The 27498-nt window shown below is 39.2% G+C and overlaps 1 protein-coding gene and 1 long non-coding RNA gene across 4 annotated transcripts; one reads left to right on the forward strand and one right to left on the reverse strand.

Moving 5' to 3' along the window:
* On the forward strand, nucleotides 1–26700 carry LOC134761418 (uncharacterized). The gene is made up of 4 exons (XR_010140010.1): nucleotides 1–334; nucleotides 8406–8517; nucleotides 26095–26205; nucleotides 26579–26700. It is a non-coding gene; the product is annotated as an uncharacterized LOC134761418 (long non-coding RNA).
* On the reverse strand, nucleotides 1817–25533 carry TICAM2 (TIR domain containing adaptor molecule 2). Of its 3 annotated transcripts, none has more exons than XR_010139893.1 (3): nucleotides 25165–25286; nucleotides 4244–5767; nucleotides 1817–3454 (listed from the first exon to the last, which is right to left on the reverse strand). XR_010139893.1 is itself a non-coding variant. In NM_001204341.3 (2 exon segments), a coding segment is annotated over 1 exon segment (708 nt). In that variant the 5' UTR covers nucleotides 5709–5767; nucleotides 25165–25533; the 3' UTR covers nucleotides 3098–5000.
* Nucleotides 26701–27498: the final 798 nt, after the last annotated feature.

Here is a 27498-nt window from a genome sequence, read left to right on the forward strand (position 1 = left end):
ACATCAACTTCCAGATGCTGTGGTTTCATTTCATCAAGTGCCTGACAGCTTTCTGAAATTTCCTCCTTGCCCTTCAGACCATCCACAGGTATGGAGGGTACAGTCACTTTCTGTGACAGCTTAGCAGATGACCTAAGACCAGGCGGTGTAAGACTGAGAAGAGGAGGAAAGTCACAGAGGCAGCGCAGATTGCTCAGGGCAAACACACGGAATCCCACCTTACCAGCAATGCAGCCATGGCAACAGCTTCTCACTAGCGCTGGGGCCAGCCCCACCACACTCATGGATCAATGGACTTTCTCTACAATTGGGAATAGCCTGACTCCACAGCATGGTATGTGGTTTCTTTACCTGCACTGAGGTTTTTTTACCTGCAAAATGTACAGATAAAGGACCTGAGATCCTTTGCCTGCACTGAAATGATTCTCCTGAATTAGATACTAATATTGAGCCACTCTACACCCTTTGGACACTTGGGCCCCAACTCAGATTTCCTTTGCAACAAGACTGTGAAATCCACTTTGATCTCTTTCTTGCAGGGTCCTTTACTGGGCAGACAGATGACTCAGTGAAATCTAGTCTATGTATTTGTTACTGGAGAGGAAGTGATTAAGCTTTCCAGCTGGAACAACATCCACCATCAGGAACTGGGATTGGGCCTTAGGAATGAGCTGTTGCAAATGAGAGGGCCCAGGGAAGTTATTTCTGTGACTTGTGGTGTTACCTTCTATGCAGTGAGGTGGTTTGGACAACCAATGCATTAAGATCTGCAAAATTGAAGGATGAGGGACTGAAGTGGAAAACATCCCTGACTTGTGCTGGAAAGGGTTAACCCAAGCAAACAGCTTGTTGAATTCAAGGCAGAACTTAAGTTAGTCAGGAAAGAAAGGAGCAGAGTAGACCAGTGATACTCTTACTCCCTTCTTCACCCAACCCAAGGGGAACAGTATAACTAAACTCATACAGCCTATTCCCAAATGAGGCAAAATTATCTGGGAGATGCTAAGCCCCAGAAAAGAGCTAAATTAAATGGATTACACCCCCTGCCCTCCAAAATCAAATGAACACAAAGTTGATCCACCATTTTTGAGTGTAAGGAGCAACAAAACTCCACTGAAGGCATCCAGGTCTGAGCCATTCTTCCTCCTAACTGGCTTCAAAGCTGGCACTCCTAGACTCCATTTTTCTGCTTTTCTAGTTTATGGCCCAACTTTCTACTTGTTAGAATCATGGTACCATGCTCTTGCATCCTTCATGCCACCAGCTTCCTCTGCACTCATACTCATCATTAACAGCTCACACATCTCTTGCTGATCAAGGGGGCTCCTCTGCTTTTCAGTGCCTGACTGGGGGCTGTACTGCACATGGGAACAAGGCCTGGCATCTTCCTTTGTCTTTGTTTAAAATCTATTCCCTACAAGTTGCAAGGTTTCCAAGGATAGGATTGTGAGTATGTAAAAATGCATATGTGTCCTGCCCGCCAACCCATGCTGCATATTGAATGTGTGTAGGCAACAAAAAATAGTTCTAATAGCATAGATATGGTAGCTATATGTGAGGCACTAGCTCATTAAATCCTCAAAATGACCTTTCAGGGAGGGATTTATGATGTTTATTTTTAGATGAGGACATTAAGACTCAAAAAAGTTAGGTATCTTGCTTCAGAACATCACTTATAGAGGACAGAGGTAGAATTCAAATCCAGATAGTCTGACTCAGAAATGGTGTTGGAAGATGTTGGGATGCACGGCGGCTAGGAGGTGTCCACTTAGGGTGGGGGTAGGGGTAGGGAGAATTTTGAAATAATATAACCAGCTGGGAGTCAGATGGCTCTTTATTATTACTGGGTATCAACAATTTCCAATAATGCAGTGATGAATTATTTTTTCCATATGGGCGGAACACTCCTATCGTCTTATTAGGCTGGACACTATCATGTCTGTATACGGTGTCGGACACTGGAGCAGCCAGGCTACACCTTGGTAGGGAGCTCAACTGAAACACTGAGAATGGAAGAGCAAAAAGATGGAAAGAACCTGGGTTTGTTTTTTTACCTTTTCTTTTTTTTTAATTACAAGTTGAGCATCTCTAATATGAAAATCCAAAATCCAAAACACTTCTGGTCTCAAGCATTTTGGATAAGGGATATTCAACTTGTATTGTGGTAAAATATATATAACATAAAATCTATCATTTTAGCCATATTTAAGTGTACAATTCAGTGGTATTTAAGTGTACAATTCAGTGGTATTAAGTACATTTCACAATGTTGTACGTCATCATCATTACCCATTTCCAGAATGTTTTCAACACCCCAAACAGAAACTCTGTACCCATTAAGCAATAGCTCCATATTCCTCCCTGCCCTCAGCCCCTGGTAACCTCTATTCTTTCTGTATCTGTGAATTTACCTTATATAAGTGGAATCATATAATATTTGTCCTTTTATATCTGGCTTATTTTACTTAGCATAATGTTTTCAAGGTTCACCCATGTTATAGTATGTATCAGAATTTCATTCCTTTTTAGAACTGAATAATATTTCAGTATATGACTGGGATTTTAATGACATATTTGAGCTCCTGTACCTTGGCGGACCTCTTGTTAAGTCGGATAATATTTTTTTCTTATGGTTTAGGCCACGTGACGTGGGGTTTTCCTAACTGATACATGAGGCTCAACTCAGGTTCTCCCCTGTAAAGCTCCAGGGTGGGCAATAAGGCCCACAGAGTACTCAAAATGAAAGCTCCCCAGCATAGTGCAAAATTCCCTATATTTCCTGATATGTGTATGTACCTAGATATGTGTGTGTGTGTATGGGTGTGTGCACACGAACATATGTACACAACACACAAACACATGACAAAGCCCACACCTTTACCTGTTTTCATCCTCAGTTTAGCTATTTTGTTACAATTGATAATTTCAACATATATAATAATTCAGCACTTAACATTTTTCTTTATCATAAAAAAAATATGGAACTCCAAATTGGGTGAGACATTGTGTCTGGTGCTCTATGAAGTACAAATCGATGCTTCATTTCAAAACACTCTTCCACAATCTTCATTGGAGTTGAAAATAAACAAGTTTAGTTAAGAGTAAAGAATAAAAACATTTATTTTAAAAATACCATTTAGCATCAATTGCCCCAAGTTTGGCAGGCATGAAGAGTGGGCAGTTCATGTTTTATTAGTATATAAAACTGGCTTTACAGGAAGCATTATGACAAAAAAATGAACACTTATTATGAAAACTGAAAAAGAGAAGTGAGTAGTAAGCTACTATCAGAACATTAAGGCTAAGAAAATGTCACTATGCAATGAAAACAATCTCCTCCTCTAATAAGTACTAATAGAATAGGAGGCTTGACTTACTTGCATGCTCCTCATAGAACGTTTTGGTTCATGGCTATGAAGAGGTAACTGCAAAAAGATGTGTGGAGATCCCAGTACTGGTAGGGGACATACAAGTGGGGAATAAGAAGAAAGAAATTAATCAAAATGTCTTTACTCAAGGATCTCTATAAAAACTTATTTTTAAGAAAGCCTGAGTAAGCATGTATTTTTTTTTCCTGTGACTTTAAGTGTAATGACAGCATTAAAAATAAATTATGCTGTCAATATACAAAAAATATCTTTTCATTATAAGCATATATAAAGCCTTCTGCAACTATTATATATCACTTTATCAAATCCGAACTTTTTTGCTTGTTCCCTTTTGTGGTCCCTAGTTTTTCACATCCTCATAGAGGACAAAGGCCTTTAGAGATCCATCAATTCAACCCTTTCATTTCACAGATAAAGGAGGGTAAGTAGTTTGCCCACAGTTACATTCATCCTCAGTGGCAGAAATTGGACTAGAACCAGGTCTCATGATCCTGAAGAGGGCTTTTCTCATTATATGACATGACCCATTCTCCACCCCATCCCTGATCTCAAGTGGACGATGCTCCCTCAATCTCAGATGGGCAGAAGGGCTGTGGAGGAAAGAAACAAGCCTGTGTGGGGCCTCTCTGGCTTGTTAGGAGCATGGGGCTCTAGAACAGGAGGTAATAAAATACATCTCCTTCTATCCAAAGTCTTTACAAATAACCTATCACACACACACATGCACACAGTCAGGCTACTTTGAAGACCTAAATGAGAAATACTTCCTGAGAAGAGAATTGTGTGTGAGGGAAACTTTTAAAGCTTCCATAAGAGAGGTTTTTGATTTAAAAAGTGAATATCTGGCCACTCACACAGTTATATGCCTTTTAGAAGCTCTGCAAATAAAGCCGTAGTTACAGATGATGACTAATATGAAGAGCTTTAAGCCCCAGGGGACGTCTGAACACCACTCCATGAAGTCCCTAACTACCACACTATCAAATGGGCTGTGAATCGGTGGTGGGAAATGCCTCCGAATATGCAGATTTCAGCAGAAAACACATTTGACTGGGTTCTTTTAAAAAGTTCCACCATTCTCACATCTATTTCTGATTTTATATGCATCAACACTCAACATGCTAAATGTTCTATTCTGGCAATTCATATTTCTGGGTAATAGTACCCGAATGCTTATTGCAACATCCATGAGAGGTGCCTCAGGAGGAAGTGTGATCAGATCTCCTGGGGCCATTTTTTTGCTGTGTCCTTTGAGATCAAAATTCAGAGAATAAAAGCGTTGTCACATTTTTAAAAATGTCTGTCATACAAGTTTTTGTTCAAGCTTCAATACGAGGAATATGGATTGAGAATTCCTTTTTCATATCCATGAACTAGGAAAATTGTGAAAGAAAAGTCCTTGAAACTCCGACAATGTCAAGTTTACTGAAACATCAAAAAGTACCACAATTTTGTAGACTGTCCTGCAGAAATTTATCTTTCTTGTGCTCCATAGGTTTCTTTAAGGCGAAGACCCTCTTTTATTTAAACATTTCCTAGAAACTGCTTTCTCAAGTGAAGATTAATCATTTGGTTTACAAAACAGGAGCCAGCCACATGTTAAGTTTCATCTCAGGCAATAAATTGTCTTTGTACCATATTTCTTGTCTCTTTCCATATAGTTTGTTGTGTCTTATATACAGACTCCTGAAAAATTCTTTCTACTTGTGTAGGAAAGCCACGACTTTCTTCCTCTAAGGCATTGATGGTTTGGAGGGCAAAGGGAGTCCTTTCTCGGGGAAGGGGATTGTTCAGGGGCCGCATGGGTATAACAGAGTTGTATTTATGCTGCCTGTTAACGGAGTTCATTAGGGACGTATAGAACTGGAAATTACACCAGGTATCTCTTAAAAAGTTTTCAGTCAGTAATAAGATTGTCCACGCAGACCCATTTACAGCATCATCTAAATTCTGTAAATGCTGTCTGCCACATGGCATCTCAGCAAAGATTATTCCGGGTTTGATACCAAAGTCATCTTGTAGCAGATTCTGGACTCTGAGGGCTTCATCTGTGTCATCTTCTGCATGCAATATCACAAATTTGAGGAACACCTCTTCTTCAGCTTCTTCTTCAAGCATCTCTTCCATGCTCTGAGCTCCCTCCTGCTTTCCTGTTGGCCCCTCTGTTGTACTGCTGTGCTCAGCAACATTACACAAGGATAGATCTCCAGACTTCTTGGAATCTGACTCATGATATCCTGGACTTGTATCCACACTGTGCCTTTTACCCCAAGAGAGAGAAAGAGGGCAGGAATTTATTTTAGACTTCCCGATACCCATTATAAATATCCAAGGCAGAAGAGGAAAACTTTATGTATTTCTCAGCATTTCTTTTCAATCTAAAAGAAGTAACAAAACAGAAGAATATTATAAATTTAATCAAAACATTAAAAATGGAAACTTTCATTCAACCTGAAAAGCTCAAAAAGATTATAATAGACAGATCCAAACACATAAATGACAAACAGATAATTGGGAAGCTAAACTACTAATCTTTTGTGAGCTTCACAAGGGCTATCACAGGCAGCGAAGGGAACATTAAATAAAGGGTCCAGTATAATATAATAGGAGACATTCGGAAAACGTAAATGGTGTTGTATTAGCACTACAAACCTCCAGATTGAAATAAATTATGTTGGTATTTTCGTGATAGGTACCACACCACTTTATATTTTCATGCAGTTTAAATCTAATTTCTCCATTATCAAATTACCATGTAGACTAGAAACAGGAAAATATAAAGAAACTGAATACTCAATTAAGCATAAATATACTTCTGTATCAAGCACAAACAAAATAGAACACAAATATCCTAACAATGACTGGCAGCATCTCTACTGACAGCATAAACAGAAGATCTGAAATGTCAAGTGAAATGATGTCCAGGATTCACTGGTTCAGAGCTTTTTTTTGTTTGTCTGGAGTCAGGCATTGTAGCGATGGTGAATCTAATGGAGAATAAATTATAATAAGAGTGTGTGAAAAGTAAGAAATATCTTTTTCCAACGAATCCTGTAACTACTGAAGAAAATATATTTATTCACCCAAGGAAAAATTAACATCTCAGTTTGGAAATGAACTCTAGAAACAAAGACTTGAGACTTTCTCCAGTGAAATCAACAAAGAATGATTATAGTTTAGACTCATTCTTGTTTTTGTTGTTATTTATTTATTCTTTATTTATTTATTTTTTGAGACAAGGTCTGGCTCTGTTGCCCAGGATGGAGTGCAGTGGTGTCATCTCAACTCACTGCAACCTCTGCCTCTCAGGCTCAAGCCATACTCCCACCTCAGCTTCTGGAGTAGCTGGGACTACAGGTACATGCCACCACACCTGGCTAATTTTTGTGTTTTTTTGTTTTTTGTTTTGGTAGGATGGGGTTTCATATGTTGCCCAGGCTGGTCTCGAACTCCTGGGCTCAAGCAATCCTCCCGCCTCAGCCTCTCAAAGCTCTGGGATTACAGGTATGAGCTACCACGTCTGACCTAGACTCATTCTTTTATTTAAAAAAATTCTAAATTCAGAGTGGAAGAACTAGATCAACTGTGAAAGAAATGTATACCATGTGAATCTAATTTAAATAACTCTTCAGAAAACGTTGGCAATATTCCTAATAAAATCCCCCAAACAGGCAGTTTCAAGGGGAATTCTTTTATTAAAAGACAGAACATTTAGAATATATAAATACAGGTTTCATATTTTCAAATGTGAGCCACAGGCTATATTCCAGAGCATTTTTACTTATTCTTTATGGGCAAAGGCCATGCCTCAAGAAGAAATTATAACATTCATAACAACATAAGTAACATGGCTACATATGCCTACATAATTCAGGTTTAGAAGAAACTGTTCAACAAAAGTGGTGAAAACTGTCATGGGAACAAAAACCAAGGAAAAAAACATAGAGAATTTCATTCAATGTATGTGAGTAAAAATGTTCGCAGCTGCCTCTGACTAGTGAGGAAACTGCTGACCACTCCTTCATTCACTGTCTGTACTTTAGGTTCTCGCTCCATGGTATATTGTGCTAGTTACCAAGAGGTATTCTAAGGCATAATAACTCTAAAATGTGACATATATCCATCCAAAATAATAAAACCAAACTAATTTGGACTCTCTTCATTGATTAGGATTCACTGCTGACTTTTGTTACTGCATTATAATAAAAGGGTTTTGCTATGCAAAGTTGCAGAAAGAAGTTCCCCCTGAACGAGAAAACAATTGTTAAACCATCCAGAGGCATCTATTTTCTGTCAATTAAAACGATCTACACTTATCATTGAATTCAACACCATTATCTTAATCACTAGCTGGTACAGACAAGTGCTTTGAAGGAATATAACAGTTATTTATAAAGAATATGAAAAACTTCTAGGGTAAGATAGTGTGTCAAGGCAGATCACAAAATCTTTTAAAATAAAAACAAAGAATTACAACTTCAACTTATTTTTCTTAAATACCAGTTAGCAAAAAAAGAGCAAAAGACTTCAGAAATCTATGATGTGTTCCAACTTCCAAGCAGTGTCACCCACCTAATCAGACCGAGAGAAAAAAACTAGTGGCAATGTCTATAAAACTTTACTATAATTTTCTAATCTGGAGGGAGGGAGTAAGGAGACTGCCAAGGGAACAAACTGTGGAAAGAATATAAAGAAGAATCATAGCGTACAAAAACAGATTTAAAATTCCATTTCATGAAGACTATGCACTTTGGAATCAGACTGCCTGAGTGTAAATCCCCTTCCTGCTATAAAATAACTGTGATTTTGTACAACTTAATCAATATATTTGTGCTTTGATTTCATTATCTGTAAAATAATTATAGTCCCTATCCTTAGGGGTTTTATGAAGATCAAAACGGCTTAGGATGGTGCTGGGCACATAGTAAGCACTCAATAAACGTTAGCAGCTATTATTGCTATTAAATACATAAAAAAGAAGCTAAAACACTTATACAACAAATGTTTATATTTTAGGATGGTGCTACTCAAAGCATAGTCCATGAACAAGATGTCAGTCTCTGAACTGTTTCTTACCAGTCAATGAGGAGATAAGCAGATTGTGCCAGGATGTAAATCAACTACATCAGTAAGTATGCTGTTTAGCCAGCTAAATTTTTTTCCTAGCAAGACACTCTCAAAGCAGGAAGCAGCATGGTTTACATTCTGGTGCATGCTTCTTAGATTATCATGGACAAGCAGTTTGAGTAACCTTGCTCTAGGAGGTACTAAAAAGAATATGTAATCAATGAAACAAAAATAGCAAAGATGAGATAAATTAACAGAATTAGATAAAAAGGGAGGCTATAGACAAATCAAGGATCCAAACACCATAAGGAAAAAATAGAAACCGCAAAGGGGTGCCGTGGGGCTGGAGGGAGGCAAGGGTAGCCTAGAAGGAGATAAGCAACAGGAGAAGCCAGGGGAGGATTTTGAGCAGAGGAGTGACATGATCTGACTAGTTTTCACAGGATCACTTTGGTTGCTGCATTGAGAATAGAAGGCAGGAAGGGAAGGGTGGAAGCAGGAACACTAGTTAGGAGTCTGTTGCAGAAACCCAATAGTAAAATGATGATGACTTGAACCAGGATGGTACTAGTAAAAGTGGTGAGAAGTGGCTAAATTTGGGGCATATTTTGAAAGTAGAACTGAGAAGATGTGCCAATGATGTTGACTAGGCATTGAATATAGAGTCTGGAGTGTAGGAGAAAGGTCCAGCGGGGAGATGCATATTTGGCCTTTATCTTTGTATAGATGGTATTTGAAAAAGACAATATGAGATCATTAAAGACTATACAGGATTTTAAGGAGGTGAGTATAGATAGTAAAAGAAAGACTGAGCCCTATGGCACTCCAACATTATGAAGGTGGAGTTATTGTTGTCATTATTATTAAGATTAACTTCCTACAGTGATTTTTGTATTTGTGTTATGTTACAAATGATTTTTGGATAGTTGATGATCTATCTTTAGGCTAGATTTATGGCAATTTGTTAGTCACTTCTACCCATTACTGCTATGACAACATGCAATTCATAAACCATTAATGAAACCATTAATAAAGGTAGAGTGTTGGAAAAAAAAAACAGAACAGAAAGAACTAGCAAAGGAGGCAGAAAAGGACTAGTCAGGAAGGTTGATGGGTTGATGGAAAACCAGAAGAGAGTGGTACCCCAGCTGCTAAGGAAAGAAAACAATTCAAGAGAAAGACAGTGCTTAACCGACTTCAAACGCTTATGACTGGTCAAGTAGGGTGACCGATGAATGTAGCAATATTAAGATTTTAACATATTTAAAGTAGTTTCACCTAGTACTGAATCCTTCAGACTTGGAGAGCCTTTTTCGTTCATATCTGAACAGCACCATCTTGTGGCAAATATATGTAAAATCAAGATTCCTGTGTTCAATTAATAAGTTGTGTTGTTAATAAATGTTTGTTATTAATAAATATTTTGTTGGAAAACTCTGCAGCAAAACATGCTAGGTTTTAGAGATGTGAAGCCAGGATAATTAAACAGACAATTAGGACTCACTGCACAGGTGCTTTATTCAGCATATCAGGTGCCATGAAAGCACTCAGGAGGGCCATGTGCAGCAGGGGACGCTTCACACTTGCAAAACAAAGACAGGTGGACATTTTCTAGGTAGTGGAAGCAGCAATTGAAAAAACATTGAGGTACCAGAGGGCAAAGACTGTACGTTAGAATCATTTTGCACCGGACATTTATGGCTCAAGTCCATGAAGGAGGAGGCAGAAGACGAAGGGAAAGAAGCAAGTGCAGGGGAAAGGTAAAGTAGATTAAAAGACGTTCCTTATAAGGAACCTAAGGTATTTTGCTCAGGACTTTGGCTTTCATCATGCTGGCAGACAGATAGCCCCTGGTAGGTGTTAAATGCGAGTGATCTGATCTGACCTGATGCAGGTTAAAATACTCCTAAAATTGTTGATGATGAATATTACAGATGATATGGTGACCTATGGGACTTTGAGTTGTACCTTTTAGGGAGAAGGTGAGTGCACTTTTGTTTATATGAAGGAGAGCTGTATTCTATTGGAAAATGGCATACCATTATAGCTACTGCTGTTGTCTGGAAGTTTAGGTTTGTAAAGAAACTAGGCTACAGGACCGGAAGATGCTAGACTGGGAGAACAATTAGTTAAGAGGCTGCTACAATAGTGTCGGTGAGAAAGCAGAGCCCCAGACAGATGAAGTGATAGTGGAGACAAAGATATGTAGGAGGTGATGGGGATGGCAGAGATGGAAGAGTCAGGGATGCCTCCCAAGCTTATGCCTTATGTAACTTTGTGGGTGGTGGTGCCATTCACTGAGAAAAGCAATATAATCAAGATGAAGTGGGTTGGGGTTGACCAAGAAATCCAGTCTGGGACCTATGGAGCTTGGGTGCCCATGGCTTACAAGAGTGGTCCAGTAGGCACTTGGACATGTAGGTCTGGGGCATAAAAGAGCATCTTAGATTGGGGATACAAGTTAGTTGCTTGCTTAAATCATGTGAGTAACTGAGAATACGTAGTGAAAAGAGAGGAGAGAGCTAAAGACAGAACCAATGACTGAAGAGCATATGCAGGGTGAGGGGCCCATAACGGAACAGGAGTGACCCAGGAGCAGCATGAAAATCAGACACAGAATGGCAACTGAAAGCCAAGGGAGGAGAGGGCTTCAGCAGTGGTCAGCACCCATGGCTGCCAAGAAGTCAGCATCCACTGCATTTAACACCTTGACATTGAGAAGAAAAGGTTGGCTGAGAGGGAGAGGAGAGGCCAATACTCACAACTAAATCCAGGGTCAGGAAAGGCTTTCATTAAGAGAAGAGATACTTGGAATGCTTACGAACTGAAGGGAATTTGCTAGTAAAGAGGGTGAAATATATGTGTGGAAGCATCTTAGAATTAAGGTCTTATCCTCTTGGGCACTGGGTAAGCTCTGTCTCTCCACCATCACTCCTTTTCTGAAGAGGAATAGGCCACTTAACTCTTGAGTGTGCTGGGTCACAGGATAATGTCTGTGATGAATATTACAGATGATACAGTGACCTATGGGACTTCAGGTTGTACCTTTCAGAGAGAAAGTGAGTCCACTCCTGTTTATATGAAGGAGAGCTGCATTATATTGGGAGATAGCATGCCATTACAGCTACTGCTGCTGTCTAGAAGTTTAGGTTTGAAAAGAAGAGTGTCCATGATGTTAATTAGCCAAAGGGTGTTCTGTAGATCTGCTGCAGTATCTACTAAAGAATTGTTCAACCAAAACTTATTCCTGTCTCTTTTTACTGTATCTTCTTGTACTTTCTGTACCACAAGTACTAAAAACTTCTATCTCCCAGACTCCCTCGATGCTAGGTTTCCTAAATGTAATTTAAGTTCAGCATCAGATGTACTTACACGTCTGAGTGAAATATGCAAGGAGGTAGAACATGAAGCACCTGTTTTGCTGGCTAAGATTCTGGTAGAGTTGGCATAATTAAGGAGCTGGCTGTTTCCTGATTTGGCAGGAGGCTTCTGAGTGTGCCAAAAGCCCCAGGCCAGTAGACAAGTCTGTTATGTGGCTTTGAGAGGTGTTTCTAGAAACCCAACCTAGAGTGCAGTTCTTCAACTTTCCCAATGATACTGTACATCTTGTAATATCTCATAAAACATACCTTTCTACTTAAACTAACTAGAGTAGATTCTGCTGTCCACAACTAAACTGTGATTGATACAACATCCAAAACACACTCTACCACCTGCTTCTGTAAATACATTTTTATTGGAAGGCAGACATGTCCCTTCATTGATGTATTTGTCTGTGGCTTATTTCATACTACAAAGGAAGAGTTGAGTATTGCAACAGAAACCATATAGCCCATAAAGCCTACAATATTTACTCCTCGGCCCTTCACAGAAAAAGTCTGCTGATCCCTCAACTACAGCACAGGAGTGTGCCAAGCTCTGCCAAGCTGTCAGGACACAGTAGAACAGATCCGTGCCAGCCAGATGAGAAACACATAGACTATTCTTAGACTTCTTAGACACTGGAAATATTTAAAAATCTCAACTAGGGTAATAAGTATTTTCAGGAACAGAATGAGTAGAATTTGAATCCATCTTGATCTTAGATTGAAATAACATTCTTGAGAATCAGCTGTCATTTGTTTTCTTTCTTTAGGGGATTGCAGAGAATCAATAAGGATGGCAAAGGCCCAGCCTAAATAAAAGGATTATCAAATATCAGATATTAGCTACTGGCATTTATTTACAGTTAGAGTAAGCCAGTACCCATACTTTCATTCTTAGCTATTAGAGCTTGCATTAGAAAGGTTAGAGTTATGGGATCCATCAAAGCCTAGCACTCTGTATCTTTCCTTCATGGCACTAATCACAATGAATTATTTATGTGTATGGTTATCTGCTTAGTTTCTCATCTTTCTCTCTAGACTGCAAACTTGATCAGAACAACGATCAACTTGTCTTATTCATCACTATATCCCCAGAGCCTAACATATAGTTAGCATTCAAGAAATGCTTTGTGAAAGAATAAATTAATTAGGTCCAAAGATATGACAGAATTCTGTAGCTTTAGAGAAATAGCCAAACAGATAGCTTTTGATCATCCCTATTATATAAATCATTGACTCAACCAGAATAGAAAGTAACCAATCCAAATATATTTTGTTAGATTTTAAAAATGATCACTTATACTACATTTTTAAAAAAATTATGTGAATATAGGGTCTGGCACAGTTGTCCATGCCTGTAATCCCAATACTTTGAGAAGCCGAGGTGGGAGGATCACTTATGGCCAGGAGTTTGAGACCAGCCTGGGCAACAAAGCAAGACCCCATGACTACAAAAAACATTTAATAAATAAATTTAAAAAGCATGAGGATCACTTGAGCGCAGGAGTTTGGGGCTTCAGTGAGCCATGATTGCACCACTGCACTCTAGTCTAGGCAACAGAGCAAGGCACTGTCTCAAAAAAGAAAAAGTTACGTTAATATAAATATGACATATGCATTATACATAATATGGAAAACAGAAAAGATTACAAAGTAGACAAAAGGAACATTATCTAACTATCAAGAAATGAAATATGAAACCTTTCCATAGTGCTTCCCATACCTGGATTCAGAAATTTCTGTACAAGTTGGTTGTCTTATTGATAGAAAGCAATATTAATGTACATTTTCTAAATTGAAGGGACATCCTTTCAGGGGATACATTGCATTAAAAACTCAAGTTCACTTTCTTTATTACCCATCCATATCCTATCTATTAGCTACAGATGTATACAGATGTCTGAGCTGCTGACAATCAGTTTTCTTTAAGATTTTTCAGGTTCTTCTGTTTGTACTTTTGCTCTCCTGCTTTTACTTGCATGTCGTACTTATTTAATATCTTTCCCTTTAGAACTATCATCTTATCTTTCTTTCTCTTCCAAAGATATAGGCTACAAAGGAAAGAGGAAATAACTCCTATGAAAAGTTCTTTAACTGCCTATTATGGCTTTTAAGTCACTAAAGACATTTCCCAAGATCCATTTAACTATATCATCATGTCTCTGTCTCTCTCTCTCATCTCTTCCTTCTCAGTCTCCTTTACTAAATGCTCTTTCTTGGCCTGTTTCTCAAATATCAAAATGTGGCTATTTGCAGCTTTCACTTCTAGTACTGGTGGACTAGGTAATTTAGATCAGTGCTACTGCTGAGGATAACTAGAAAAGCTAGACAAAATAGAAAAAAAAATAGGCTTGAAGCATCAGAGAACTAATGACATAGTGAAGAATTATAGAACCCAAATCCAGAAGACAGAAACCCAGAGCCAACTCTCCCCCTAGAGTATTTTTCAATTTCAGAAGAGGAAAGCTAGTGCTGTGCTTTTTGACTGCCCCTCATGGTTAATGAGACAAAAGTGTGATTCCAGTCATGTGCTTTGGGTTGGGACCCTGAAGGCTACACCTAGGTGTAAGAGTGATCTAAAAACAGACTGATCCTCCCAGGAATGGAAGCATTCTTTTTAATAACCCCCATCGCTGAAATCAGATTAAAGTGATCACAGATTGTTACTGCTGCCAGGAACCCGGCACAAGCAAAAATTAAATCCTCTCTGGAAGAAGACAAGAAAGCCAGCAAATGCAGCTGACAACAGAAATAAATCTATGTGGATTTCAAACTTTCATTAATAACTATGATTGCACAAGAGGAGGAAAGATTGAGAATTTTGTCAGATAACTGCAAACTTTAAAAAAAGGCATGGTAGGGTTAAGAAAAAAAATCTAAAATTGAAAAATATAATAGTTGAAATTAAGAATTGAATGGATGGATTTATCATTAGATTAGATCAGCAGAAGGAACTCATGAACTAGAAAACAAGCTAGAAAAAAAACCCTTCAGAATAAGGGACAGAAACAAAAAAAGAATGTAAAATACAAGAAAGCAGGTAAAAGCTCTACAGGACAACTATACAATTAGAAGGTATAACAGATGTGTAAATTGGAGTCCCAAATGAAAAGAGAGAGAATTAAAGCAAAGCAGTAATTTAAGAGATAATGTGAAGACTTTGCAATATTGAAGAAAGACATCAGATCACACATTTTTAAAAGTCCTATGAACTTCAAGGAAAATAAATAAAAAGAAAACCACAGCTAGCTTCAACACAGTAAAACTGCTAAGAGCCAATAGCAAAGAAAAAAGTCTTAAAAACAGCAAGAGAAAATAGATTACCTTAAAAGATGCAGCAATAAGATTGTTTCTCAAGACAAATAATGATAGCTTTAACGCGCTGAAAGAAAATAGCTGCTAATCTAGAGTCATATACACAGTGAAAGAAAGCACAAATAACCAATGTCAGAAATGAAAATGGGATCTCAGTGATGATCTTGCAGACCGTAAAATGTAATAAAAAGATTATGACCAACCATATATAAATGAAAGTGAAAACTGAGATGAAATAAACACATTCCAAGAAATAGACAACTTCTCAAAACAGACACAGAAGAAATAACCTGAATTCAATTATTTTTTTTCTTCAACTTTTAACTTCAGAGGTACATTTACAAGATGTGCAGGATTACTACACAGGTAAATGTGTGCCATGATGGTTTGCTGCACAGATCATTCCATCACCTAGGTATTAAGGCCAGCACCCACTAGCTATTCTTCCTAATCCTCTCTCTCAATTATTATTAAAGATATAAATTCATAATTGGAAATCTCCCCAAAAAGAAAAATCCAGGTTCAAATGGTAGCCAAATATGTAAAGAAAAAAATAATAAAACTAGAAGATTAAAAAAGAGGAAACTTTCCCCAACTCACGTTTATGAGGCCAGCATAACCATGACACCAAGAACTGATGTGAATATTACAAAAAGGAAAATTATAGATCAATCTACCTTATGATTATTACTTCAAAATCACAAACAAAATGTTAGAAAAATGGATCCTTTTTATAAAAAGGATAATACATCACAACCAAGTTGGGTTTATTTTAGGAATGCAAGGTTGATCTGACAGGTAAAAATTGATCGATGTGGCTGGGTGTGGTGGCTCACGCCTGTAATCCCAACACTTTGGGAGGCCAAGATGGGCGGATTATTTTGAGGCCAGGAGTTCAAGACCAGCCTGGCCAACATGGCAAAACCCTATCTCTACTAAAAATACAAAAATTAGCCAGGTGTGGTGCCGCATGCCTGTAATCCCAGCTACTCAGGTGGGTGAGGCAAGAGAATTGCTTGAATCCAGGAGGCGGGGGTTGCAGTGAGCCGAGATCCTGTCACTGCACTCCAGCCTGGGTGACAGAATGAGATTCTATCTCAAAAAAAAAAAAAAAAAAAAGAAAAAGAAAAATCAATGTAAGTAATCACATTGACAATTAAAAATAAAAATCTTTTGATAAAATTCAACATCCATTCATTATAAAAACTCTTAGCAAACTGGAAATAAAAGGGTCTTCTATCATCCAAAAATTTTAAAAATTACCAAAACTACTAAAAGATAAGCAAGTTTAGCAAGAAAATGGATACAATAAGTTCAACATAAACAATTCTATTGTATTTTTGAATACCAATAACAAAGATAAAACATAAAATTACAAAAAAGTCATTTTTCAATAGATCAGAAAATATCAAATAGTTGGGCATACGTCTAACCAAAAAAGGGGCAAGATTTCCACTCAGAAATATTAGTGAGATAAAATATAAAAGGAAAATACTAAATAAATGCACATATATATCATGTTTATTACTTGAAATATTCAATATAGTAAAGATGTCAATTATCTCTAAATTGATATATAGATTCAATGCAATACCAATCAAAATCTCAACAAGACCTTTTTTAGTTGGGTTTTACCGGTTCAATTCCAGAATTTCTATGGAAATATAAAGAGTAAGAATAGTCAATACACTTGGAAGAATAAGATGGGAGGACTTGCTCTATTGGGCATCAACACTTACTATAAAGTTACAACAATGAAGACAATGTAATACAGCAAAATGTTAGACAAATTGCTAATGGAATGGGATAAGGAGCTCTGAAACAGATCCAAACATATATGGATACTTGACGTACAACAAAAGAGGTACTGCAGAGTAGTGGGGAAAAGAAAATCTTTGGGAAAAATGACTGTAGACCAGAAAATGGTTACATGGGTGATTGTTTTTTTATTTATTCAACTATATACTTTGCTCTATGCACTTCTGTGTTCTATCTTATTACTATATAAAAACAATTTTCAAAAATGTGAGTATCATGCTTGGTCCTTTTCTCTTCTGCCAGGATGCCCAGCCTTTCCAGCTCTGTAACTTCATCCATGCCTGAAATGTGTTTCCTCTGACTAAAATGACCTTTGTAACATTATCTACTTACTTATTTTTTAAAAAATGAACAAATTTAAATATATTACAATACTTACAGTATGATCCCAATTCTGTGTTAAAATTACACTGAATATGTGCATCTTTGCATATGCTTGCTTTAAACTGTGTGTATGTGTACATACATATTCACATACACCCAAACACACATATGGTTGTGTGCTTTCCTATGAAATACAATTCATGAGAGCACTGTTTGTCTTAGATGTCTTTTTATAATTTTAAATAAATAAATGTATGTAACTATGTGTGTTTAAATACCAAATAGCAGAGTTATACATTTTTTGCTAGTAGATCAGTCAGCTTAGGAGACTAAGTTCTGTCATTGGCTCTCAGCCAAGAAATACAAAATTATTCAATTTACTAAGCTTTCCTCAGTCTGAATGGCAGCTTGACAAGGTGTTTATACTGTTTGCCAAAATGTTGTTTTCTAGCAAACAGTTTTCATGCATAACGACGACATAAAAGTGACAGTGGCTAGACCTGTTAGAAAAAAAATATATGATAGATGTTTTGGCTAAAAGTACTTTCAGGAAATGACCACAGAAAAAGAGGATACAAATAGTAGGCAATTAGGAATTGGTGAAAAACCTTTGGCATTAAGAAGGCACCATAAATACCTTGCAGCCTGGGAGGAGGACTGACTCACAATTGGATGAACTGAAATAAATGCTGGCTAAAGGCGTATCATGACTTTAGGAGATTTTTTTAGGAGACAAGCTCATCCCCATCTGAGATGATGGATACAGACTCAATTCAGTCTGTGACTTGTTTCCAAACAGCACTCCATTCTCTAGGTTTGTAGCACCCCTGACTCTGCACACTACTCTGACATGACTCCAATGGAGGCTGGGCCACAAGAACTAATATGAGTGATAGATATCAAACTGGGCTTGGTACAGTCATTCCCTCTGTTGACCACAGTTTGCTTACTGGGTCAAGCGAATAGTACCTGGGCCATAATAGGTACTCAATAAGCGCAGGGTAAATGGACAGATGGACAGACAGATGGATTAATCAATCAATAAGTCAATCAATCTTTCCTCCTCAATCTTCTCTGCCTTGGTCAGCGATACTAATATCCTCTCTACCTATCAAGACGGAAACCTAGAAATTATTCTCATATTCTTTCACCCATTCAAACAAACCCTTCCCACAACTCCACCCACTAAACTTTAAGTCCTGCTAATAGACATGTTTAGTCTGTCTCCTAAACATATCTGTCTCTTTTCCCATTCTCTCCATTCCCTGCCTATGCTTTAGTTCAAGACCTATATTGTTCCTACTTAGAGGATTACAAATTCCCATAATATCCGACTAGTTTCGTTGCCTCCAGTCTCTTTCCCTTTACATCATTTCTAGATAGATCTTTCTGCAACGGAAAACTGATCCTGTTTTTCTCTTGCTTAAAGATCCCTTTGATAATACCCTAATGCCTTCAAGAAAAACTCTCTTATTAGAATAACATTCTAGGCCCTCTATGATCCAATCTCTCCTTTTATCCATAACATTTGCTCCTACCATGTTACTCTTGAGAGTTCTAATATCCACCTATTTAGTTTTCCCAAATGTCATGTTGTTGCCTCCATGTTCCATCTTAGAATATACCCTTGCCCAACCATCTACATGGATAGCTCCTTTTTATGATTCAAGACACTACACAAAGATTGCATTTCCTTTTATCTCCAAGTTGAATTAAGTACTTATCCTCTGTATATCCATAATATCTGGTTCACATCTCTTATAATATGTATTGCACAGCACTCTTAATTTGTCTTACTTGCTGACCTGGAAGGTAGCTTGCACCTCATTTTCCCAGACTTCTCCATCACGGTAAATGGCATTATCATTTGTCCTGTTATGACCCAAAACCTGGGGTATCCTTGACACCTTCCTCTTACTCTCCTATTCCTGCACTTCCAAGTGATCACCAAGTCCTGTATATCTAACTCTAACAGATAATCTCAAATTGTTTCAAGTTTCCTCTCTACCACATTTTCATTCTAGATCATTGTCTCTACCCTGATCTTCCGCACTGCCTCCTAATTCGTCCCCTACTCTCAGTCAGTCTAATCCATTCTCCACTCAACAGCCAGGATGATCTTTCAAAACATCTGATCTGAGTTACTCCCATTTATAACCCTGCATTGGCTTCCTACTGTGCTTGATATAAAAATTTCTTGATATGACAAATAATACCCTGCATAGCCTGGCTCCTTCAGCTCCAACCTCATCTCATGCTTTTCTCCACTTTGTTCCTCCAGCTCCCTGCACATGGGTCTTTATGGGTCTGTAAGAGTTATCAGAATCAAAATGGAGTTACTAGTGTTAAAAAACCAGACAATCAGAGCCAGGGAAGGCCATGAAGGAAAGGTTCTTACACATAAATGCCTAGTAACCAGAACTATCATAAAAGTCTCCCCAAAAACCAGAACCTTGGCTGGGCGCTGTGGCTCATGCCTGTAATGCCAGCACTTTGGGAGGCTGAGGCGGGTGGATCACGAGGTCAGGAGATCAAGACCATCCTGGATAACACGGTGAAACCCCGTCTGTACTAAAAATACAAAAAATTAGCCTGGCGTGGTGGCGGGCGCCTGTAGTCGCAGCTACTCGGGAGGCTGAGGCAGGAGAATGGTGTGAACCCGGGAGGCGGAGCTTGCAGTGAGCCGAGATCAGGCCACTGCACACTCCAGCCTGGGAGACAGTGAGACTCTGTCTCAAAACAAACAACAAACAAACAAACAAACAAACAGAACCTTGCTCAAATGCCATCATAGTCCTATATAAAAACTACTTCGGCAAGAACATCTGCCCAGCAACTTCCTGTCCAATTTCAGACTGGTGCCTTGTTATTTACCCACAAGCCAAAAATAATTATCTCAAAACAATTATGTAAACCTCATTTTTACTTTGAAAATCTTTGTCTGCCTTTACTTCCCTGAGTACACACAATTTACTATCGCACACATATTCCCATGCAATGCGCATTTCTGAATAAATATTACTTTCTTTTAGAGAGCCTCTATCTCCCTCTGTTATCTAGGTTGACAGACCTTTTTGTCAGTTTCTCAAACTGGCTTAGCTTTCTCTTGTCATGCAATCTATGGAGATATTTTCTGGCATATTTGAAGTATGAGTTATACGACTATATTTTATTATCATAGGAGATCTTGTACATAGTATCATAAGCTAGTCAAAATTCCATTGGAGGTAAAAATAAAAATATCCAAAAACTGGGGAATGACAATATTAACTATGTCACATTATTCATATGATTGAATCCTATTAAACCATTAAAAATGTTTATGAATGTTATGAATAATTTCAATGACATGAGAAAACACTTCTCATGACACGAAAATGAAATGTAATTAAAGAAGAGGAACTGACTATAAAATAGTATACAGAATATGATCTCAGCTTTGTTAAACAAAATGCAAAGAAAATAGATTAGAAAGAAGTACTGTCATCTCTTGGTATACTTAAGGGTAGGGAAGACGGATTCCAGGGGTTCCAGGACCCCTGCATATGCCAAAATCCAAGAATACTCAAGTCCCACAGTCAGCCTGCAGAGCTTGTGTATACAAAAAGTCACCCCTCTGTATGTGTGGGTTTTGCATCCTGGAATACTGCATTTTTGATTCATGTTTTGTTGGAGAAAATCCACATACGAGGGGACCCACATAATACAAACCCATGTTGTTCATGGGCCAAGTGAATACCAAAAAGGTAACATTGATCCTCTGTGAATGGTATATGCATAAGAATATATAAATGTATATATATATGTATTCCTTCATATATATGTGAAGAACTCACATGTGTTCTTCACATGTACACATATATACACATACATGTTCACCTTTTGAACAATGATCAGTCTGAAAAAATAGTTTTTTAGTAAATAAAAATTAATTTTCTAGGCTTTATATTTTTATAAATATCAATTAGGTCAATAATTGTCAACAATTATGTCAATTATGTTGACTTGATTTCCATCTAAATAGTATCTTCCTTATATATATCTTTTCCAACGCCTTTGGTAAGTGTCTTCCTTACATGCTCTATCTCTACGTTCCAAATGAGTTTAGCCTATCTCCAGGTTTAGCTCTATTTCATCTGTTTTTTATTTATATGCAAATATTCCAAGAACATGGGTTTGCTAACTCTAAACCAAATAGGGCTTCTCCAATACTCTTCTTAATTACCAAAGGACAGAACATTCATCTTCATAGTACCTAAAACAGGTCCTTGAGCAAGTAAATGTTTAAAAAAATGCTTCTATCTGATCTTCACCTGGGCACTGCTTTTTCATTTTGTGGACCCTAACTCTTCACTCAGTTGCTAGGAAGCTCCATGTTAATGAGTGCTCTGGCCAACAGACAGAAGCTTATGGCAAGTGTTTTGATACTATTAATAACTTCACTCCTAGCTTCTGCTTAACCCTCCTACTCTTCTCTTTGTTCGATATTCCAAATCTACTTATTATTTAATTTAATTTAATCTTATATTGGAAATATTTATTAAAGAATCTTAAATCCTAATTCTGAAATGAGAAGGAATTTTCTTCTTTTCTTTTAAAAGAGGGGGCGATAGTACATATGTTACTGATAACAGAACCAGTTCCTTGAGATTAAAATAAGAAATAAGGATTATAAATTAAACAATCTTTTAGTTGCTACACCTCTTCATAAAGATGAAAATTTTGTTTTTCATTTCTACATAGTCCTCAAAAGAGAACTGGAGCCAGATGCAGTGGTATGTGCCTCTGGGCCCAGCTATCTGGGAGGCTGAGGTGGGAAGATTGCTTGAGCCCATGAGTTTAAAGCCAGCCTGGGCAACATAGCAAGACCTTGTCTCAAAAAAAAAAAAAAAAAAAAAAAGAGTTCAATTTATGTAATATCTTATAAAATCTTGACAAGTCTGATATTGGCTTAGTCACTGCAGAACTTAGAAACTTATATGTTATTCTCTGAACAAGTGTCTTTATTTTTCTTCTTCCCATAAACTACCTGTTGCTGGTACCATTCAAAGAGTCTCCAAATGTTAGATTATTGCTTCCTATTTCCTATTGCCCCTATTGGTAGGGGGAGGGGGGCAAAGTAACTGCCCCCCACCAAATATCATTACATATTCTTTTTAGTGAACTGGATATTTTTCTTCCATTTTCTGTATCTAAAAATGAAAACTGATGGTAAAGGGCAAATCTCCAAATCAGGAAGAGATTTTATAAAAACATAGAATTTAAAGGCAAACTGTCCATCTTATCAAAATTAGGCTCAAAAGAAAACTGGTTGTGCATTTTTAATATTAGGAAACTAAAGCAACCAACAATGTTTTAAAGGTGCCATAAGCTTCATGGAATACCAGAGAGTAGCATTCAGTATTTAATAGCAACCTACCACACAGGCCCAGCAGCAAAAGAGATCTTGCTGCAATAGCACAGTAACCCCTGAGGCAGCATGCTAACAGAGAAGTGAGGGAGTAAGGTGTGTAATGGTCTAGCACACACCAGCTGCAGGCAAAGGCAACAGCAGTAACAATCAGTGTTACTACAGTGGAGTGGACGAGAGGGATGTCAGGAGATGAGTTCAGAGAAGTAGTCAGGGACTACATCACACAGGGCTTTAAAGCCATTATAAGTCTGTTTCTCCTTTTCTTTTTTTTTGAAGGGAAATGAAAGTTCTGAGTATGTATGACAAAAATCACTGCTGTTTGGAAAAGACTATAGAGGAGCAGGGCAAAGGCAGAGACTTCTCAATCATGTAGGTAGGAGAGGACTGTGGCTTAGCTTAGAGAGGGAGGGAGAGGTGGGCAGATCTGGGTAGAGTCAACAGAATTTGTTGGATGCTTGGATGCAGAGTCTGACCTAAAAAGAGAAGTCAAGAGTAAATTCCTAGAATTCCGGCCTACTTGAATGGCAGTAACTGAGGCTGTTTATTGAGATAAGGGAGGGAGCTGAGGGGAAACAGAGGGAGAACTTGGCAAGTGGCATCAGTAGTTCTGTCTGTCCATACTAAAGTTAAATGCCTATCAGACTTCCAAGTGGAGATGCTGAGTAAACAGCTGGACATACACATCTGGAGCTCAGAAGAGAACTAAAGCTAGAAATAAAATTTTGGAAGTCATCAGCTGATAGATATTATTTATAGCCAAGGAATATGGCTTGGGATACAAATTGTCCTGGGAGAAAGTATGGCTAGAAAAATGTGGCCAAGAAATGAACTCTGTGGCATAGTAAGATTTAGTGGTGGGGAAGCCTGGAGACACAATGAAGCAGAATGAAATGCAGGAGAATATGGTGACCTGGAAGCCAAGTGAAGAAGCAAGACTATTAGTGAAGAACATTAGTGAAGAAGAAAGAATACTAAGGAGGAGGGAGTGATCAAATGTTACTGAGGGGTCAGGAAAGATGAGAACTGTGCACAGACACTGGATTTCACAAGACAGTCATTGGCAACGTCAGGACCGTGTAGGGGGTAATGGGGACAAAAAGCCTCAGATGAGAGGAGGTAGGAAGAAACAGGGGAAATGAAAATGGAGACTTAGAGGTAAATCTTTCAGAGAGGATTTTTGTTTGTTATGAAAAGAAGCAAAGTAGTGGAGCAAGACCTAGAATGGGATGTGTGGTCTAGGGGGGATTAAAGACAAAAGACTTAACAGCAGATATTTGTTAAATGAATACATTTTAAGAATAGCATAAGGAAAAAATGACTCAACAGATAGGTGCCCATGATTCAACAGTGTAAACATGGTTTATACTTCAAGTTCCATACAGTAAGACGTACATGTCACATTTACTTTGCTTCAAATGTAGGTGTCAATATTCTATACCTGCTTATCTATTTTCTGATTTCAATGAGATATAAAGTGGAGTTGCTTAACTCCATTTATAACCAATCTACTACTTCAAAATATTAAACTGTAAGGATTGATGGGCTGATAGGTGCAGCAAACCACAATGGCACACGTTTATCTATGTGACAAACCTGCATGTCCTGCACATGTATCCCAGAACATAAAATTAAATTAAATTAAACAATAAAAAAATAGAAATACAGATTCTGGAAATCAAGCTTACCAAATTAAACCTTCAGAGGTGGGGGGATGCCTTTTAAACAAAAGTCCCAAATGCGCCTTACCATCAGGCTTGTTTGAAAAACACTAATCTAAGGAATACTAAACACTTGGAGAAGGACAAGTTCTTCTCCTTTGTAGACGTGCAATGTGGGTTCAGGGGATGACACTTCAACTCTATATAATGGTGTATTTTTACCTCCAGATCATATAAGCCTGTCTCACCCTTGCTTTCCAAAATTAAAAGGATAAATTAAAAAATAATAATAAATATGAGAATATTTTAAAATACTTTCTTCAAAAAAAAAAGTTTACTACCGTGGAAAGCTGGAGAGGTCCTAATATACTGAAAACTAGCTCACAGCTGCCAGTCAAATTATTTTTATCCAGATTAGCTTTGGACAAAAAGCCAAGTAGGAAAACCCATGCCAAAACCTCCAGCACTGGCTCAGTGTGCCTGGCAGGGGCTCATGCAGAGCCTTTAGAGCATTTAAGACTCTGGGCTATTTGCTTATGGTTCTGAGGTGTCTTTTCGAAAATGGGTTTTCTAGTCAAAATGAAACAAAAAGGCAGACAGCTGTGTGGATTTTCCCTTCAGAGTAAGCCAAGTGACGGAAAGGCCTGCCCGCCCCCCTGGGGACAGCAGCGCCAGCACCCGCGCCGTCGGGTCAGGTAGGCTGGGGAGGTAGCGCAGGCGGCCTGGCCCCCAGCCCACCCCGCGCCCCTGGAGGCCTGGCCCCAGCCCACCCCGCGCCCCCGGCGGCGGCCCCCGCCCTAGCGCTCGGTACTTGCCTGCAGGTCAGCCCGCGGCTTTTCTGTCTTCCTTTCTGGCCCGGCGAGCGTGCCCAGGCAGTGGGCGTCTTGCCCCGGGCGTCGAGAGGCTGGGGCCGTCCCGTACGCGGCGGGCCGCAACCCAGTCCCCGCGACCACAGCAGCCTGCTTCCCGCCGCGCATGCAGAGCCCGGACGCGCGTGAGTCGGGGGCCCGCAGAGGCCTCACCCTTGGAGGTCGCCGCTTGTCAGGCCTGACTGCTGTTGGCGCCCGCCCCGCTGCCCCCGAGGGGCCGCTCGGGGCCGGACTGCTGCTTTGCCGCGGCGGGACCCACCCGGGACGTGGCGCTGCGGGCCGGGGCGGTCCAGCTGCGAGTCAGGGGGTTAATGTGGCGGGATAACTCTCGGCAGAAGGAAGGAGCTCGCAAAGAAGGGTGGAGGAGGGGAAACCGCAATGGGGAACTGTCACCGAGGCTAGTAGACTCTCCCTGCGCTTTGTTTTTTTTTTTTGGCATGTACCCCAAAAGCCAGACGTCGAGGCCCAGAAAAATCTGGAAAGGAATTCCACTGTGTTTGCTCCTTACAGACCAGACAAACCCTAGATCCTTCAGAAGTACAGCGACTCTCCTGGTTCCCTAAGATGGTCTCGACTTTTCCTGTCCCTTTGCGGCCCTCTCACTTGACTACTGCAGCCAACCACACCCCTGATTAGCGGGTGCAGCACATAGCCTCTGCCCCCAGAAACTACCCTGAGAAAGATCACTTTTCTCAGGTTCGTTCTCCACAACCGAACAGATTGGAACTCCACTGAATATCAAGAGAGAACAAAAAAGCAATTAGTTAAATGAAGCGTAAGAAGCCTTATAAAGCCCCATTGCTGCCTCAGGCACCCAATCTAGTCATAACCTAAGAGGTCCAGTTCAGAAATCTCCCTTCCCCTTTTAATTCTCAGGCAATCCCTACTCCCTGCCAAAGGAGAACCCAGTTACTGAACATCGGATGAGACCATGGATAGTAAATTGGGAGTGAAGGTCCATACCTGGGTCTCAGAAGCACAGTACAGGTAAAGCTATTTCCTCCTCTTTCCCCATCCAACAACAGGATGCCTTACTGAAGGTAGGCACTTCAGATAGTAATTACTTGGTGAAATGCCGCCAGTGTAATCAGAAATACCGTATTATGTACCGTGTCAACACAATTCATTATTCACGCAGTTGATTCTCCAACCACTGCACCTCCTAACAATTCTACCTAAACTCTTTGGGTAAGCAGTGGCCTCCTAAATCCAACTGATACTTTTGTTGCCCTCATTTTTCCTGGGAGTCTCTTTGGCGATTGACGAAGTCGATCATTGTCTCCCAACACTCTGTTTCCTTGATGTTGACAACCCCACTTTGCCTTTATGCTCATCCTGCTTGTTAAAATTCTTCTTTCAGCCCTGTAATCCCAGCACTTTGGGAGGCCGAGGCGGATGAATCACGAGGTCAGCAGATGGAGACCATCCTGGCTAACACGGTGAGACCCCGTCTCTACTAAAAAATACAAAAAATTAGCCGGCCGTGGTGGCAGCTGCCTGTAGTCCCAGCTACTTGGGAGGCTGAGGCAGGAGAATGGCGTGAACCCGGGAGGCGGAGCTTCCAGTGAGCCGAGATCGCGCCACTGCACTCCAGCCTGGGCGACAGAGCGAGACTCCGTCTCAAAAACAAGAAAATAAAATTCTTCTTTCAGTTTCCTCTGCCTGTTCCTCTTTCTCTGGCAACCCTTCAAAATCAGAGCTTTTCACATTTTCCCAATGAAATACCACCAATGACAGATTCCATAAACATGTACTTCCCTATTCATCACTTAGGTTGCATACATAAAAGAGCCTGAAGTCACTAGTGTCATGGGCAAATTTACTTGAACTGTTCCATCTTCTTTTAAATTGCTCCAAATTTTGCATTGTTCTTCATAATACGGTCACATGTACTAAAACAAATCTTAAATTGGTTACAAGTTTAATTGCTTAACATTTTCTCTCCAAATGTTCAAGAAAATGCATCAATCACTTACGCCACATATGTTTAGAGTATTCTATGTGCTAGACATTAGGGATATTGTGCGAACAGGAGACACATTCCTAGTTCTCATGGAGATTTTATAGTCTAATCTGGGAGATGGACAGATATGTAAAGAAGTGAGACAATTTCAGATCCGTGCATTGCTAATGGGGACAGCGAATCTTTCTAGTGGGCAATTTCTAGCGACATACCCGGTTATTCACATTCAAGAAAGGAGGGGATGACATGACAAACTGATAAATATACTGACTTACAGGCAGTGTCTAATGGATTGTCCAGCTTTTAGGTTCTTGGAA

The sequence above is a fragment of the Pongo abelii genome, chromosome 4 (genome assembly GCF_028885655.2).
Source record: "Pongo abelii isolate AG06213 chromosome 4, NHGRI_mPonAbe1-v2.0_pri, whole genome shotgun sequence".
NCBI classification, from domain to species: Eukaryota; Metazoa; Chordata; class Mammalia; order Primates; family Hominidae; genus Pongo; species Pongo abelii.